The sequence below is a fragment of the Stegodyphus dumicola genome, chromosome 1 (genome assembly GCF_044657685.1).
Source record: "Stegodyphus dumicola isolate Sdum_Otavi_A_Nest chromosome 1, ASM4465768v1".
Classification (NCBI taxonomy): Eukaryota; Metazoa; Arthropoda; class Arachnida; order Araneae; family Eresidae; genus Stegodyphus; species Stegodyphus dumicola.
Window position 1 is genome coordinate 103,590,415 of NC_140768.1, and position 15,276 is coordinate 103,605,690.

Genomic DNA, 15,276 nt, shown 5'->3' on the forward strand with positions numbered 1-15,276 from the left:
AATTCAACTTGACAGTACGGTTCTTAAAATTTCAGTTAAAGAACTTAGTAAATATGGTCCACATTTTACAGAGAAAAGCAAAACATGAATAATTCCATTTTTTTTTTTTTAATTTCTATTTAAAAAATGTGAAATAAAAGGAATTTACTTACTGATAATCTTCATTTACTCTGCTAATCTTCCACACACTATTCAGATCAAAACCCATTCTCTCAGCCTCGGCTGTAATATCCGCAAATGCCGCTTCTTTCAAATCATGAGTGGCTAAACATTTCACAAACAATTTCAGCTAAATTACACTGCTAATTAATTTTACAACTGATTAAAAATGCAACAAATTTTAGACTTATACATTATCATAACCACCTTAGTAGAAGTTGGCAAATTTGCAGAATACACTAAACTTTGGCAACTATGTGCATAACCATTCTTCTAAGAAATCATGCTCTTAACAATCCTTCAGTCACATAACACTGCCATTTTCATATGGGTACTTTTTGTTGTAGTCAAAGTTCCAACATTTTTATTACCAAAATTAATAATCTAATATTGTGGATAGAGCTGATTTGTAAGATTAGATTTGGTAATAGAAAATGTTGATCAATATATTTAATTTTAAAACCAACTTGTGGAATATGCCAACAACAGGAAAAACCTGCAGTACAATTCCTGCAAAAATACAAAAATTCAGGGTAAAATCCCCCCCCCCCCAAAAAAAAGGAGGAGAGAGAGAGAGAAAAGAAGATGCATTTGGTGCTGATGAAGCTTGTGGAATGGTAAATCTGATGTTTTTGAAAGTGAAAACAGATCGATGTTAGAAAGATTTGGAGACTATTAATATCTTTTTAATGCATCATGTAATCCTCATTTAATAATTTAAATTTGTATTTTAATTTGGTATATTTCCATATGTTGATAACGTTTGCCAATTTATGATAAATATCAATAGTTTGGGGAAAAAACTCACAAAAACAAATACCTGAAAGCTTTCAGATTTTACATTACGCCCCAAGGTGTTTTTTTTTTTTTTTTTTCCTTTTGTGTGCTACCTTTATTTATTAAATGTTATGTTCTTAGCACTTAAACCATAAAATTCAATTCAACAGCAATATCACAAAATATTTAAAATGAGCATATCCTTAGAATTTTCGATACACAGTCTTGCACACTGAAGATATATTTTTTTTCCCATACAGCGTCGCCATTGCTCGCTTTCAAATTGTTGAGTTTGTTAATCAAAATTCATTAAAGTTTTACAAAATATGAAATAGATAATAAAGTAATTTCCAAATTTGTGCTTCTAGATGCCCATAATCGGGTGGAAATGCACATTATTCAAAATTTGATGGCTCTAGGTACTGTTGTTTTATAACAATGCAAGAAACATATATACATTTATGCAGATTATTCATTATTTAATTTCTCTGAATATAACACAGGGCTCTAATATTTTGTGGCAACAATTTAAAAAGTGAATCAACGCCAAAACAAAATTTATAGTCCTTCCAGGCAAAAAACATCCACAAACATGCTATCCATAAATAACTTTTACCCCCTTCATGTGAAAAAAAAAAAAAAAAAAAAGGCCGAATTGTACCAAGATGGTTATGCCAACACAAGTACCCATTTTTTTCCTCACATGATGAATATTTCAATTTACAAAGTTAGAAAGGAATACAACAGAACTCCAATTACCTAAAATTACTAATAAACAGATCACTTTTTACTTTTAAATAAACTATATTTCAATAAAATCACAAATTCATTACAAATTATTAAATGTGAAAATTTTAATAATATGTATTGTTATTTAATATAAATAAAAAATTTAATTGTCTTATTTTTAACATAAATATTTTGCACACACATAAATGAAAAAATTATTTTGACATTTAAAAAAAAATGCTTTATATTGTTTTATGATCATTTTTTAACCAGAGAGAATCAAAGATATAATTTTAACTTCTCTCAAATCCCAAAAACCTTCGATTCCAAAAATTCTAGATCCTATTAAAAAAGCTTTGAATTTCAGTAAAGTTTCAGGTACAGAAAAATTATTAAGCATCTCACTGCCCATAATGCAAAATTTAACAGTAAACCTTTGAACCCTGATCTAAACATGAGAAAAAAAAAAAGCTACACAGCGCAGAATTCATTCTAACGCATACATTATACATATACAGTCAAAAGTCTTTAATCCGGACGTCCATAATCCGGAATGATCTATAATCTGGACCTCAAAGCTACAAACTTTCTGTGCATGCGTGAACGTGTAATGCGTTTACGCATGCGCGTTTAATGTATAACGGACGGTATAAGCTAAGCTAAAATTTATTAATAATATCTAATTATCTATTTCAGTTAATGTTGCAGATTGCATTATTCCTTAATCTTCGAATTGGATCCGGCTTATTATTTTTTGCAGACTGTTAGAGCAATTTTATAAAAGTAAGGTTGAATTTTTGATTATGTCATCTACAAAGCGAAAGCATGTTTCGATGTCCATTAAACAAAAAATTGGAAATGCTGTAAAAAATGGATAAAGGCATGAAGAAAGTGACAGAAAGGAGATTTGTTTCTCTAACTATTCCGAAATCTGTTTATCAATTTAACGCTGCTCTGGGGGGGGGGGACGGCGCGACACGCAATAAACTGGAAGTTGATCTGTCAGCACTATCCTCATCTTCAGGGCAGATGTTTTTATTTTATTCGGCTTATAATTCCTTACTAAATGTAGTGTTTCATCTCAATGTACTCTGATATAACTTAAATCAATTTCCTCGTCATTATAAATATCACGAATACGCATAAAATAGTTTTCTGGTTGCAAATTTCTAATCTCGACTATGCGTAATGTATGCTTTGCACATGCGCGTGTTGAAAGAAATGTTTAATAAAGTAAACAAATAAATATTAAGCTTTTTTTTGTAAATTTTGATACCCTTTAGATCATAATTGCTCTTTATTTCATATATTACGATTTCATATTTTTAATTGTATAATTTCTGCATGCCATCTTACCAGATTTAAACTGATGATCTATAATCGAGATTAGCCGAAGTCCTGACGTGTCCAGATTAAAGACTTTTGACTGTACTTTCAAAGGTGGACAAAAGTCAGTCAGATAGTTGCCATAGGCAAAAACTCTTATATTGATGTGTCACTAAGCTCTTAAATAAAGGCTCACATAATTTGACCCTTCACCTTTGAACCTCTCAAAAATAAAAACTGCAATTAAATCTTCCCAAATATTTCTGACCCATCTAAAAAAATTGCTTATCCCATCTGCTGCAAATTGTGTCAGATTATATGCTCTATCCACAATTCATAACAGTAGTATTACATTCCATCCTACAGCATTAAATTCAGGCACAGCTTCGTACCCCTCAGCTTTGTATTTAGTTTCTAGATTTTCAATTTTGTCAGTTAATGGCATACAGGGTTCATAGCCACATTTTAGTTTAAAAAATAAGCACTTTTCAAGCAAATTTTAAGAAAAAAAATAACCACCTGTCTAATTACATTATACACAACTGCATAACCTTAAAAATTAGACTCGTAATTTAAAATATGAGAAATGCAGTATTATCTCAAGCATGGAAAATAATTACTTTTTTTTTTTTTTTTTTTTTAATTTTAAATAACAGTTCAATTTACAGAACTAGTTTGCAATGAGAGAAAAAAAAATATGCAGAACTAAACTATATTACAAGATTTAATGATGAAATTTCAGTTCAAAATAAGAGGAAATAAATAATAATAAGGCATATTTATTCTATTCGCTTGGAACTTAATAATAAATACAATTTAGTTTCCCACTCATATTGATATTTAACTAATTTAAATCTAAATTCTGAACATTTTCTAAATTTTCATCGTATATCAGTTTTCCTTTAACAGATATTGCAAGCAAAGTAATTTAAGTAAAAAAGAGGAACATTTCTGAAATCAGAAGACAGAAATTTGCTTCATGCAGTCATTTTTTAACAGTAAAAGCTTAACTACCCGCATACTTGAAAATTCGCGAATATTCGGACAGTCCAGTGTAACTTAAAAAAGAGGAGCGGAGGGGGGGGGGGATAGACTGTTGCCATTCTTTAGATTTTTCTGCTTAATAAATGCTTTTGACATTTCGATATGTGCATCATATAAAAACAAACCAACGGAACAGAAAAATATTCTGCTTTGCAAGCACAGTAAAACTCTTTTAAGTGTTCATAAATAAATCTCGGACCGAACACCAAAATTAATTATCTCTGCAAAATATCGCAAACGCAATATGTGCGTACGCAGTAATTCTTCCCTACATGATATTACGCAATCAAATTCAACAGCTGCCGGTTTTGGGAGAATAAAGAACTAAATAAAGGAAAAGAGACTTACCAATCTGGGGTGTTTTTCATTCTAATTTTCAACAGACTGAGTTAAATTTCCGGAATAGAATCATTCTTCGCTTGGGTTGGTAGACCACAAAACTTTTAGTCCTATTCAATCCAGATTGGAAAGTGACAAAAAAAAAAAAAAAAAAAAAAAAAAAAAAAGCAGCGAACTGTAACAGTTTCAATATTTGAGGTTTTGCAGAGAAAGGGGAAAACCTCCCATCTTCGTACTGTATAATGCACTTCGTAGTGTATAATGTACTGGCCAAAAAAATGAAATTATTTTGACTATTTGATTACTTTCCCTTTATTTAAGCCATTCCAAATATTATTCCTTAGAAAGCTAATCTGTGTTAAAACATAACTATTTTTGGAAGTTTACTATACTTCAGCAGTTACTGCAACTATGTTATAAACATTCATACATATACTCATAATATAAGCATAATGATCATAATAAACACGAATATGAACTGACCACGCGGAACGAGAATGCAAATTATTAAAATCTTGATAGAAATTCAAACGTGTGTAGTATTTGGTGGAAAGAAAAGAATATCGAATGTACCGGAATTTTCTACCGTTTTCGCAATTCTTTGGCCAATAGAACAACATGCACCTGTCTGTACTCTCGCGCGCACCAAAGGTTATGTTAATGCAGAGAAAGGGGGAAAAGCTATTTCCGGGAGTATGATTCACCATCTGACATTCCATATTAGGAAGAAAAGTTGTTTATTTAGTTTCGGCTTTGATACGGGGAAAAATTGCGCGTTCATTTAAAAAAAAAAAGCACTAAAAGCAAAAAAAAAAAAAAAGGCTTTAAAGAAAAAGTAAGCACCTATAAGGGCCTTTATATTTTATTTTCAAATATAAGGACTTATAAGGACCACTACGAACCCCGGCATAATAAAAAGTTCAATAGAAAAAAAGTATTGCCCCTGGAAATTTCACCATAGTTTCTTTTGATGCAAAATCATTATTAATAAATGTTCCAATAGAAGGTTTCTCTTAAATGCTTAGAAACAAGACTTTGAGAATTTCCGTTCTCTTGCACAGAAATTGAACAAACACCATTTTGTTTTCTAATACAATAAGAATTACAGGGAAACTGGGGAATTAACCATGGGAACCCTATTAGTCCCATTATTAATAAATGTTCCAATAGAAGGTTTCTCTTAAATGCTTAGAAACAAGACTTTGAGAATTTCCGTTCTCTTGCACAGAAATTGAACAAACACCATTTTGTTTTCTAATACAATAAGAATTACAGGGAAACTGGGGAATTAACCATGGGAACCCTATTAGTCCCATTATTAATAAATGTTCCAATAGAAGGTTTCTCTTAAATGCTTAGAAACAAGACTTTGAGAATTTCTGTTCTCTTGCACAGAAATTGAACAAACACCATTTTGTTTTCTAATACAATAAGAATTACGGGGAAACTGGGGAATTAACCATGGGAACCCTATTAGTCCCATCCTTGCTATTATATACATGCATTATTATGAATCAAAATTATTCGAATCTTTAAACTTGCCTGTATGGTTCTGTTACGCAGACAATAATTTTACCCTGTTTAATGGTAATAAAGCTCTTTCAATAATGAATTCTGCTGTTCAGTTCACTTTTTAGCTAAAAATATCTAATTCTCTTCCATTCTTTGACATCTTGGTCACATGCAACATATTCAACTTCAGCATTACGGTTTACAGTAAAGCTTCTTTGTTTGCCATCCACCACACTTCAATTCATGTCAGACTAAACGGAAGTTAAAATCAGGTCAGACTAAACGGAAGTTAAAATCATGTGAGACTAAACAGAAGTTAATTTCATTTTATTCCTTTGTTTTCTAAGCACTTCAAGTTTGCTCCTCCAAATCAGCTCTCAATCAAGAACTAAATTACTTAAAAGCATTGCTATTGATAGAGACTTATCACCTAACATTATTGATCAAGCCATTAAAAAATTCTCATTAACATAACAAAAAGCAGCTTCTTGTTTTAGATTGTAAGAATTCTGTTGTTATTCCTTTTTCCACTGATTCTATAAACTGCAAGCATTTTACAGAAATTCAACTTTCAAGTCATTTTATCTTCCATCAATAAAATTCGCATTTCCATACTTAAGGACCTCAGTCCAAATATGAAATTCTGAAGTATAACACAGAATTCCTCCCCAGTGTGGTTTAATTTACATTGATTAAAGTAAGACAGCCCTAAAACTGTGCACTAAGGAACATGAGACACATTTAAGGAAAAACAAAACACATTAATCCTCTGTTGCTTAATCCTGTTGGTTAGAAATTCATATTGTTGCGTATTTTTCTTTTCACGTACATACAGGTTCGTAGATTTGGAGTGAATAACGACAACACTCGATGAAGTATTAAAGCACACTTTACTGGCCACATTATTCAAGACAGCTCCATAATCTCATTTAAAGTCGTCGAAGAACCAGTGACACAGCCTTCGCACTACCAGGCTGTAATGGTGAAGACAGCTTCAGGACAAAGCACCAGAGTACAGCTCCCGACTCGGTTCAGCCGTTCTCAGAACTTCATGTACTCTCAATACTCTCCGCTATCAGGTTATAATGGTGAAGACAGCTTAACGGCAAAGCACCAGAATACAGCTCCTGACTCTGCTCGGTCATTCTCCAAACTCTACATACTCTCGAGACTCTCCCCGCTATAACTCGTGATGCACTCAACGACACACTAGAGTACAACTCCAAACTTGGTTCGGTCGTTCCCGGAGCTCAACACACTCTAAGAGAAAACTCAACGATGCACTAACTCACGATATACTAAGAGATTCTATCAATGCACTTGACCACTAGGCACTCACTGACTGACTATCAAATTGATCAATGCCACACTAACTGACTCTCTGCATACCAGCAGGGTTTATATAACTTTTGGCTTGTGTTCGAGAACATTCTGGGCTTACATAATTACTTACATAATTAACTACATAACTAAACTTACATAATTAGGGCTTGCATTACATAACTAAACTTAACATTACATAACTAAACTTACATAATTAGGGCTTGCATGACTCTCTGCATACCAGCAGGGTTTATATAGCTTTTGGCTTGTGTTCGAGAACATTCTGGGCTTAAACCAGTAAGAATTCATTCCAGAAGGTTCTCTACCCGTCTAGGGGACAAATGGACGATTTCTCACCAAATGTGGCAACCTTAAACCTGCCTTGCGGGGAAGCTATATTACCGCAGCTAGACATTTCATAACAATATTTTCTATTGTACTGCAGACAAAATTATTCTAAAAAACATCTTCTGCTGGCAAACTAGATTTTCTATTGGTATATCTCGTTCATAAGAAATCTTTTACTTCAAGTAAACAATCCTTATTCAAGTCTGTCTTTATACCCTTAAATTTTAAAGAAATTCTTTCATAGCTGTTTTCATTTTTCATCAATACAGGGCACCAGTAACTTGACTTCCTTTCATTCTTACCGTATCTCATCACTGGGTTCTCTTCCGTCATTTGCACATCTGTAACTGAAGAAGGTTCTATATTTAAACCTTCAAAACTAGTCCTGCAAATTATGAATATTATACTGAGTTTTACTGCTTTAACTCCTCCAATAATCAATAACTAGTTACTGAAGTCAACAAACTTACATAATTAGGGCTTGCATGAACTGTTATGAATTATAATTTGTAAGATATTAATTTAGTACTAAATCAAAAGACTTTTAATGTTTAGAGTTAAAACACAATACATATTTAAAGCTTTATAAATACTTTAAGACACAAACAGATCTGCACATATTAACAAAAAACAAAATCAAGCAACTTACAAAATTTTGATGCAATGCCTTCTTTTTGTTCTTCCCCTGTCCATGCAAAAGATCGAAACCCAAACTGGTCATCCACTTTGTCAGGAACCTTTATACCATTTTGAATTCTCTTGAACCATTTCTGTGTTTCATCATTATTATCAAAAATACACCTAAAAGAAATTAATTTAAAAATTTCAAATCAGACAGAATCTTAAAAAAAAGGGGGGTACAAATAGAAATGCTACTTGAATAGTTTTTACTTTAAAATGCTATTTCATCCTTAGATCTCAGAATACCTGTCCTGATTTTTTTATTGTCCTTCTGATTATTCTAACCCCTACTGAAAACTGACAATAAGATGCCGATGCAATGCACCATGCCACCAAAAAGTATTTATGTGGCAATGTAGGCACACATAGCAATCTCTCCCGGGCGACTTGCCACTTCTCTGGACATCTGGCCAGTATGACCTTAACCGGAACATAAGAATATAATTCAATCACTTTTAAAGTAAAAAATGCACAATTTACCAACATATAAGAATAAAAAAACTGAGCTCACTGAGCCAGGTGATATATAATACTCATGCTAAAGCCATAAAGTATTTATTTCTTGCTTTCACTAACAAAACTACAAGGTGAAACTGAAAAGGTAACTGATGCCATAACTGTATTACATATTTACATCATAATAAATATTTACATATAAATACATCACTGTACTTCAAAGTAGCTCCGCCGTCTACAATTCATTTCTGACAACATTCATACAAATTCTGGAAACTTTTGAATATTTTGGAAACTTTTGAAGTCCTCCTTTGAGACTGTGTTAATTTTTTTAACAGCAGCTTAAACGACTGACATGCTTGAAAATCGGTGTCCCTTTAGTGACAATTTCAGTCATGGAAAGAGGAAAAAGTCTGCTAGCACAAGATCAGCACAAATTACTGAAAATAAGTTGTAGTGAAATCGGCATCCTACCATTTGCTTTTGACTAAGAGCGATATAAATGCATTCTATACATAAAATAAAAATTTCTGGTACTTGTCTATTAATTACATGTAAATAATTTACATGCTCACATCTGCCAATACTGGCAGTCAGCAACCACTGAAAGCATATGCAGCATGAAAAACAACTTGAAATGTCAAATTACACTGGCAGGCTGAAGTCATTACACTCCAATTGCTCAGTTCAATTTAATCAGGGAAGCAGACGAAAACTTGCATACTAAGTCAGCAGCACTTCTTGCAAGAAATGGATATTTAACGGAGCCAAAAGACTAATATGTGATTTTTTCTGAAGTACCTGATCTTTTAAATAGAAGATCCATAACATTTTAAAAGCAGAATGAGTTGGTTCTGAGACACTTTACAGTACATCATAAACACAGATTTATAAATTCAGAAAACAGCTGCTGATCATATGGTATCTTACTTTTTTGCTCAGTTTAACATGTCCACAATATTTATTTCACATATCCCCTCCCCAAGCAACCAAAAAATATTTTGCAGCAGGCTAATGAAAATGTACTAAAATTCTAAGCTAAAAATTATTTTGTGACAGCCTTTCAGTGTTTAAAAATTTTATGCAAATAACTGCGATATTTTTAACACAAATTGGTACTTGCATATTTTCCCATGTATCATTTTTGGCCATCAAAAACTGTCACCAAACAAAGCAATTTAGTGCCAGTAACTGATAAATTTTAGTCAAAAGCACCTATAAGATCTTTTATAATACAGCAATCCTCAGTAAGTTTAGTTTCTGTAAATAATGATATAAATTGCTTTTACAGGCTGGGGTTCTGTATTTCTCTTGAGTTTGCGGAAATAGGAAAAAAAGATTAAAATTTTGGACTGCTTCCTATAGGACAGCAAGCAGTGGTATATTTTCAATATTCTGGGAGTGGTTATCCTGGTACACATACTTGATATACAGATACATTGAAAGATTGTGAAGTTTGGCAAAACAGTGCTGTAAAAAACATCGTGCAACCATGCATCAATCCGGATCAGGAATTCCCAACCGGGTCAGTACTAACCCCCTAAAGGTTTGGTTTACTTAATTATGGCAAAGCATTAGTGGGCCATCTGTCTAAGGGAAGGGATGTCTTCGTGGAGGACTTTCAAAACGAAACTGCTTGTATACACGTGGGGAAAACCATGAACTGCCCACGCAAGCAGCCAGTTTGCTGGAATTTGAACCCTGGACCAAACTAATAGTATTGAGAGACTTTACTGCTTGGCCGGTTGGCCTGACCCTCCTGGAGGTCCATGAAATATTAGTCTTCAGCACACGTGCATCACTGGGCTATGTAAGTACACTGCTCAAAAAAAAAAAAAAAAAAAATGGGACAGTGCTATATCTCCCGTTCTACTGGGCCGATTGACAAAATTCAACCTGCGTTTTTCATGTCTCGAAAGCGCGACTTAGGATATATATTAGATTTATATATAGCACTATTCTAACATAGGTATTTTGACACAAAATCGGACTTTTTCTGAAATAACATACCAATTTTTTTACATATTTCGATTCTACAACTCAAATTACGCCTAAATATGAAATTTTGTAAAATTTGGAGCGAAATTTATGGAGAAATTCACAAATTTATGTTGGCACTTTTTGTTCAGTTTGCACCAAGAATAGTTCACTTGGCGAACGTCTTAATATATGGCAACCTTGTTTCCTTTCCCGTGAGAGGAAAAAAAGTCACCATCATTCTTTTTTCCATATAATATTCTTTAAATATTTTTTATTATAACTGTTATTATTTTAAATAATTTTTTCTTTTTCGAATTTCATTTTAATTCTTTAAGTTACATGTTTTTCTTCGAATAACTGTTTTAAAAATTTCTATTTACTTATTCAAACTGCGTCAATAAAGGTGCAGCGTTTATTTATTTTTTTTTCAAATAGTTTTCTTTATATATATTTATTTGTCATAGTTATTATTTTAGGAAATTTTTAAATTTTTATATTTTTTTTAATTGTTTGTGTTGCATTGTCTCTTCAGATAATTGTTTTAAAATTTTCTATTTATTCCTTCAAACTGAGCATTTTAAATATATTTATTAATATAAATTTTCCAGAATTTGATTTTATTTATTTGAATTGCGTTTTCTTCCGAAGAATATTTTGTAACCCAGACTATGATGCACTTGAAAACTGCATATATTAAAAGAGAAATTACAGTAAAGCACAGTTAACACGCCTTTCAATGTTCCGTTCAGAAAAGAAATATATAAATAAGAGAGATGTATAACGGACATTTTAACATAGGATGACTTGTATACACTGCTTTAAACAGTTTAATCATTGTGCTCATTGCTTTACAGAGTTTTATCCTACATTTGGTTTCTTAAAATGTTATTCATATTTTAGTCAAATATTTTATTTTTGAAATCGCAAGAATCAAATATCAAAAGATTAAAAAGTTTTAAATTAAAAAAAAAAAAAGTAGAAATGTTAAATTTTACACAAAAATTTATTTTTTCTTTACTTTTCCTTCAGGCATTCTACTTTATTCTTGCACTTTTTCTTTAGGCATTCTGCAAGTATATTAAAAAGCATCCAACTTTTCGAAATATCTTGGTATTTCTGACAATCATTTTAAATAAAGTTATCGCCTTCCATTTCATAAAGGCCCACAAACGGCCGAGCGGTAGAGAATCGTTGAACACTGGTACTTCACTCCGGGGTTCCAATCCCAGTAAACGGGCTAGTTACATGGGTGTTTTCGTGGATTTTCTCATGTGTACCGTGTATGCTAGCTGGTTTCTCTTAGAAAGTTCATCACAAAGTATTTGGTCAGAGCCCTTATCAGTCTTTAGAGGCTAAACATTTTGAAGGTATGAGATGAAAGGAAAGTCTGGTTTCATCAAGAGGTTTTGGTTTATTTAATTATGCCTAAGGGAAGGGATGCCTTCGTGGAGGACTTTCTAAGGGAAACTGGCTCGCATACACATTACATATGGGGAAAACCACGAAAACGCCCATGCAGACAGACCGTTCGCGGGATTCGAACCTCGGACCGAACTACCAGTGTTCAGCGATTTACCGCTCAGTCGCTGTTTCATCAGGAGGAAAAAAAAACGTCTTTAGGTGACATCCACATACATCACTGGATAAATTCCTGAATCTTCAAATAATTCGACTGAGAAAATCATGGGATTCTCCATTTATGATATGATATGATGTTCTATAACGTAATTTAAATTTATACAACTATATAGTCTACAACCAGTCGCTCTTCACTTTAATCTGTAATGATATCGTTTTTGTCTTTTCTGTTAAAACAAGCTCAATTGATGGTATTTGGTGGTGGTGGTGATGGTGGTGGTGTACACGTCTAAGTGTTTTCTCTTTGAACACCTAAATTCTTTGAAGTATCCTGAAAGTATATTCAAAAGCGTCCAACTTTTTGAAACATTTTGGTATGTCTGACAGCCAAATTTCCCTGCAAATTTTTGCTTACTTTTCTCCCTAATTTTCTTCTTTCCTTCTACAGTTATTTTCAGTGCTCACACAAAAAAATTAAGATTTTTCAATTGCTAGACTTTAATAAATTTTGCATTCTTGTCAATTTTTTTAAAATATCAATTGTATCAACTGTGTTTCAGCTGAAGACAGCTTTTCATTTTCTAGACATTTTAACTATAAACAAAGTATAGAGCAAAGTCCAAAGCATAAATATTTTAATTAAAATATTTTTGTAAATGACAAAGAAATAAAACAGTCCAGCAGGGTTTATTCTGTACCACCGAGTGACCCGATTCTTATATCGGCTGAAACAATCTAAATCATATTAAAGATCATGTTTTTTTATACAATCTATAACGCGAGAGAAAAATTAGCTTCTTAAAACATTCTAAGAGGATTAATATAAAATATTATATTTAAATATATATATTTTTAAAGCTGGGACTTGAACCAAACTGTCAGACTTTTAAAGTTTAATTTACATTGTGGTTATAATTTAAGTTCCAATTTGAAATGGTCATAAAAGGAAAACTACCGGACCATATGTTATCAAACTTGGGAATTGTGTAAGGAAGGTTATGGGAATTTATTTTCCGCGGGAAAAAAAAAGAGTTAAAAAACTCACCACCAGTGGAAAAATGGCGCTGTATACAATATTGGTAAATGAAATAAGACATGAAAACATCTATTTAAAATGTGTTTAATAGTTTCCGAAACGTGTTACAAAGCATGTTCAATGTAACGTCCAGCATTTCACGAGAGCAAGTTAAATCCTGTTACTTCATTCTTAACAGCAGTTCTTAGCATATCAGGAGGAATGTTACGGACATTTTTCATTTCTGCCAAATTGTTTAGAATATCACCATAAACAGTGCCAAAAGTCACAGAGATTGAGGTCTGGCGGGAAGAGGGGAATTGTCGGCCTATAAGACGTTTATTCGTGAAATGTTTCCTAAGTAACTGTGCGACACACGTGAGGTGGGGCCCAGCCCTGCATAAAAATCGTAGTATCTAAAATGCCATATTACTGCTGTTCCATGCAGTTCATGTATCACGAAACATTTTAACATTGACTCTAAGTAAGCTGCAATCACAGTGGTCCAGCTGTCGCCTGCTCTTAAGAGAAAAATGGTTCAGTTATAAAACTAGCTGTCCTTCAACACTAAACGGTGTGCAATGACTACTATGCAATCGAATGCAGCAGGAGAATGCAATAGAACTAGATAGATAACATGAGGGATTTCTTTGGCCCAAATCGATTAAAAGCGTTTTGAATCAGTATCTTCATGTTTTAGTGCTGAATTCAGGCTTCAAAAATTACAAATTAGCGATCTGTAAGAAAACAATTTCCAGATTGTACGCACTTGTGCGAGTGATTTGCGATCTCACATTTTCTAATCGCTAATTCGTGGTTTTCACGGACGAATTTCTCACTTAGACGGATGGCGCACTCGACTGTTATCGAATTCAACGCTTTTAAATGGTAATTTGCCTACTTCAAAGTTTCTTAAGGGTATGCAACATATTAAACCCGTGTAACAAAAGGTTAAGTTAGATTCCGACCCATATTTCGTTTAATAATATTGCATACAGCTCCATTTCCCCCCCTGGTGATGAGGTTTCGAACTTCCTTTTTTTCGCGGAAAATAAATTCCCATGACCTCCTTTACACGATTACCAAGCTTGATAACATTTGATCCAGTAGTTTTCCTTTTATGACTGTTTCAGTGTGGAATTTTAATTATAACCACTCTGTATATTATTAAATTTTAATTTGAAGCTATGTGTTATATACCAAGCGTAAATTTTTCGCTTTTATGGAAAAATAAAGAATGGAAGCAAATATACTTAGGATAATGGATCAAAACTGAAAAAAAATTCCCCCCCTTCCGAAAATAAAATATTGAAACTTCGACCTTGAATTTATTGGGTTATCGAAATATTTAATTTGACTTATCTTCTAAGTCCTAGTTCCGACAACAATTCCGTCAAAACTTCCGAATTACTTAAGCTAAAGTAAAAGATTTAGTATATATTCACTGTATGTTAATAAAGTAATCAGAGTGGAATAAAAATAGATTATAAAATTTAGGCTGATGCAACTTTTTGTCTGACTGCACAACATGTAATGCAAGAGAAGGCTTGTAGAGATCTGTTTTTAACATGCCTCTAAAAGTAGATGTCATACTCCTTTTGTCTCTTCAATGTCAAAAAACTTTCCTTTGAGAGGCAATTTTAGTTTTTGGGAAAGAAAAAAATCGCAAGAAGACAAATTTGTCAGACAAATTCAACTGCTTAATTCACAGTCATTTACAAGTCAACTACTCGGGCAATTGCAGAATCGTTTTCATCCTGAGCTTGTAAGACAAACCTAATATCACTGGATTTAAACACTTCTTTAATCTTCCGAGAACGTTCCTTCTTTAGCTCATATTCCAAGAATATTAAGTGAATACAATTATTGCAAAAGCAATTGAATATTCATTTGCACTACGGCTTGGTAGTTTACTAACGAGTTAACAAAACTTAAATTGTGCCTTTTGTGTCTAAGAATACAACAATATTTTAAATATTTACAAATAAAATATTAAATTGGAGATTTAA

The 15,276-nt window shown here is 32.6% G+C and overlaps 1 protein-coding gene across 5 annotated transcripts in view; it reads right to left on the reverse strand.

Annotated features, from left to right (window-relative positions):
• The window catches only part of LOC118182008 (phosphatidylinositol-3,5-bisphosphate 3-phosphatase MTMR3), a 194,761-nt gene that overhangs the window by 135,325 nt on the left and 44,160 nt on the right, over positions 1 to 15,276 (reverse strand). For all 5 annotated transcript variants that reach the window (XM_085818549.1, XM_085818533.1, XM_085818543.1 and 2 more), the window contains 2 exons: positions 8,207 to 8,358; positions 153 to 264 (listed from right to left, as the gene is read on the reverse strand). In XM_085818549.1, coding sequence (XP_085674675.1) covers positions 153 to 264; positions 8,207 to 8,358 — 264 coding nt within the window. The remainder of the gene's footprint in view (positions 1 to 152; positions 265 to 8,206; positions 8,359 to 15,276) is intronic.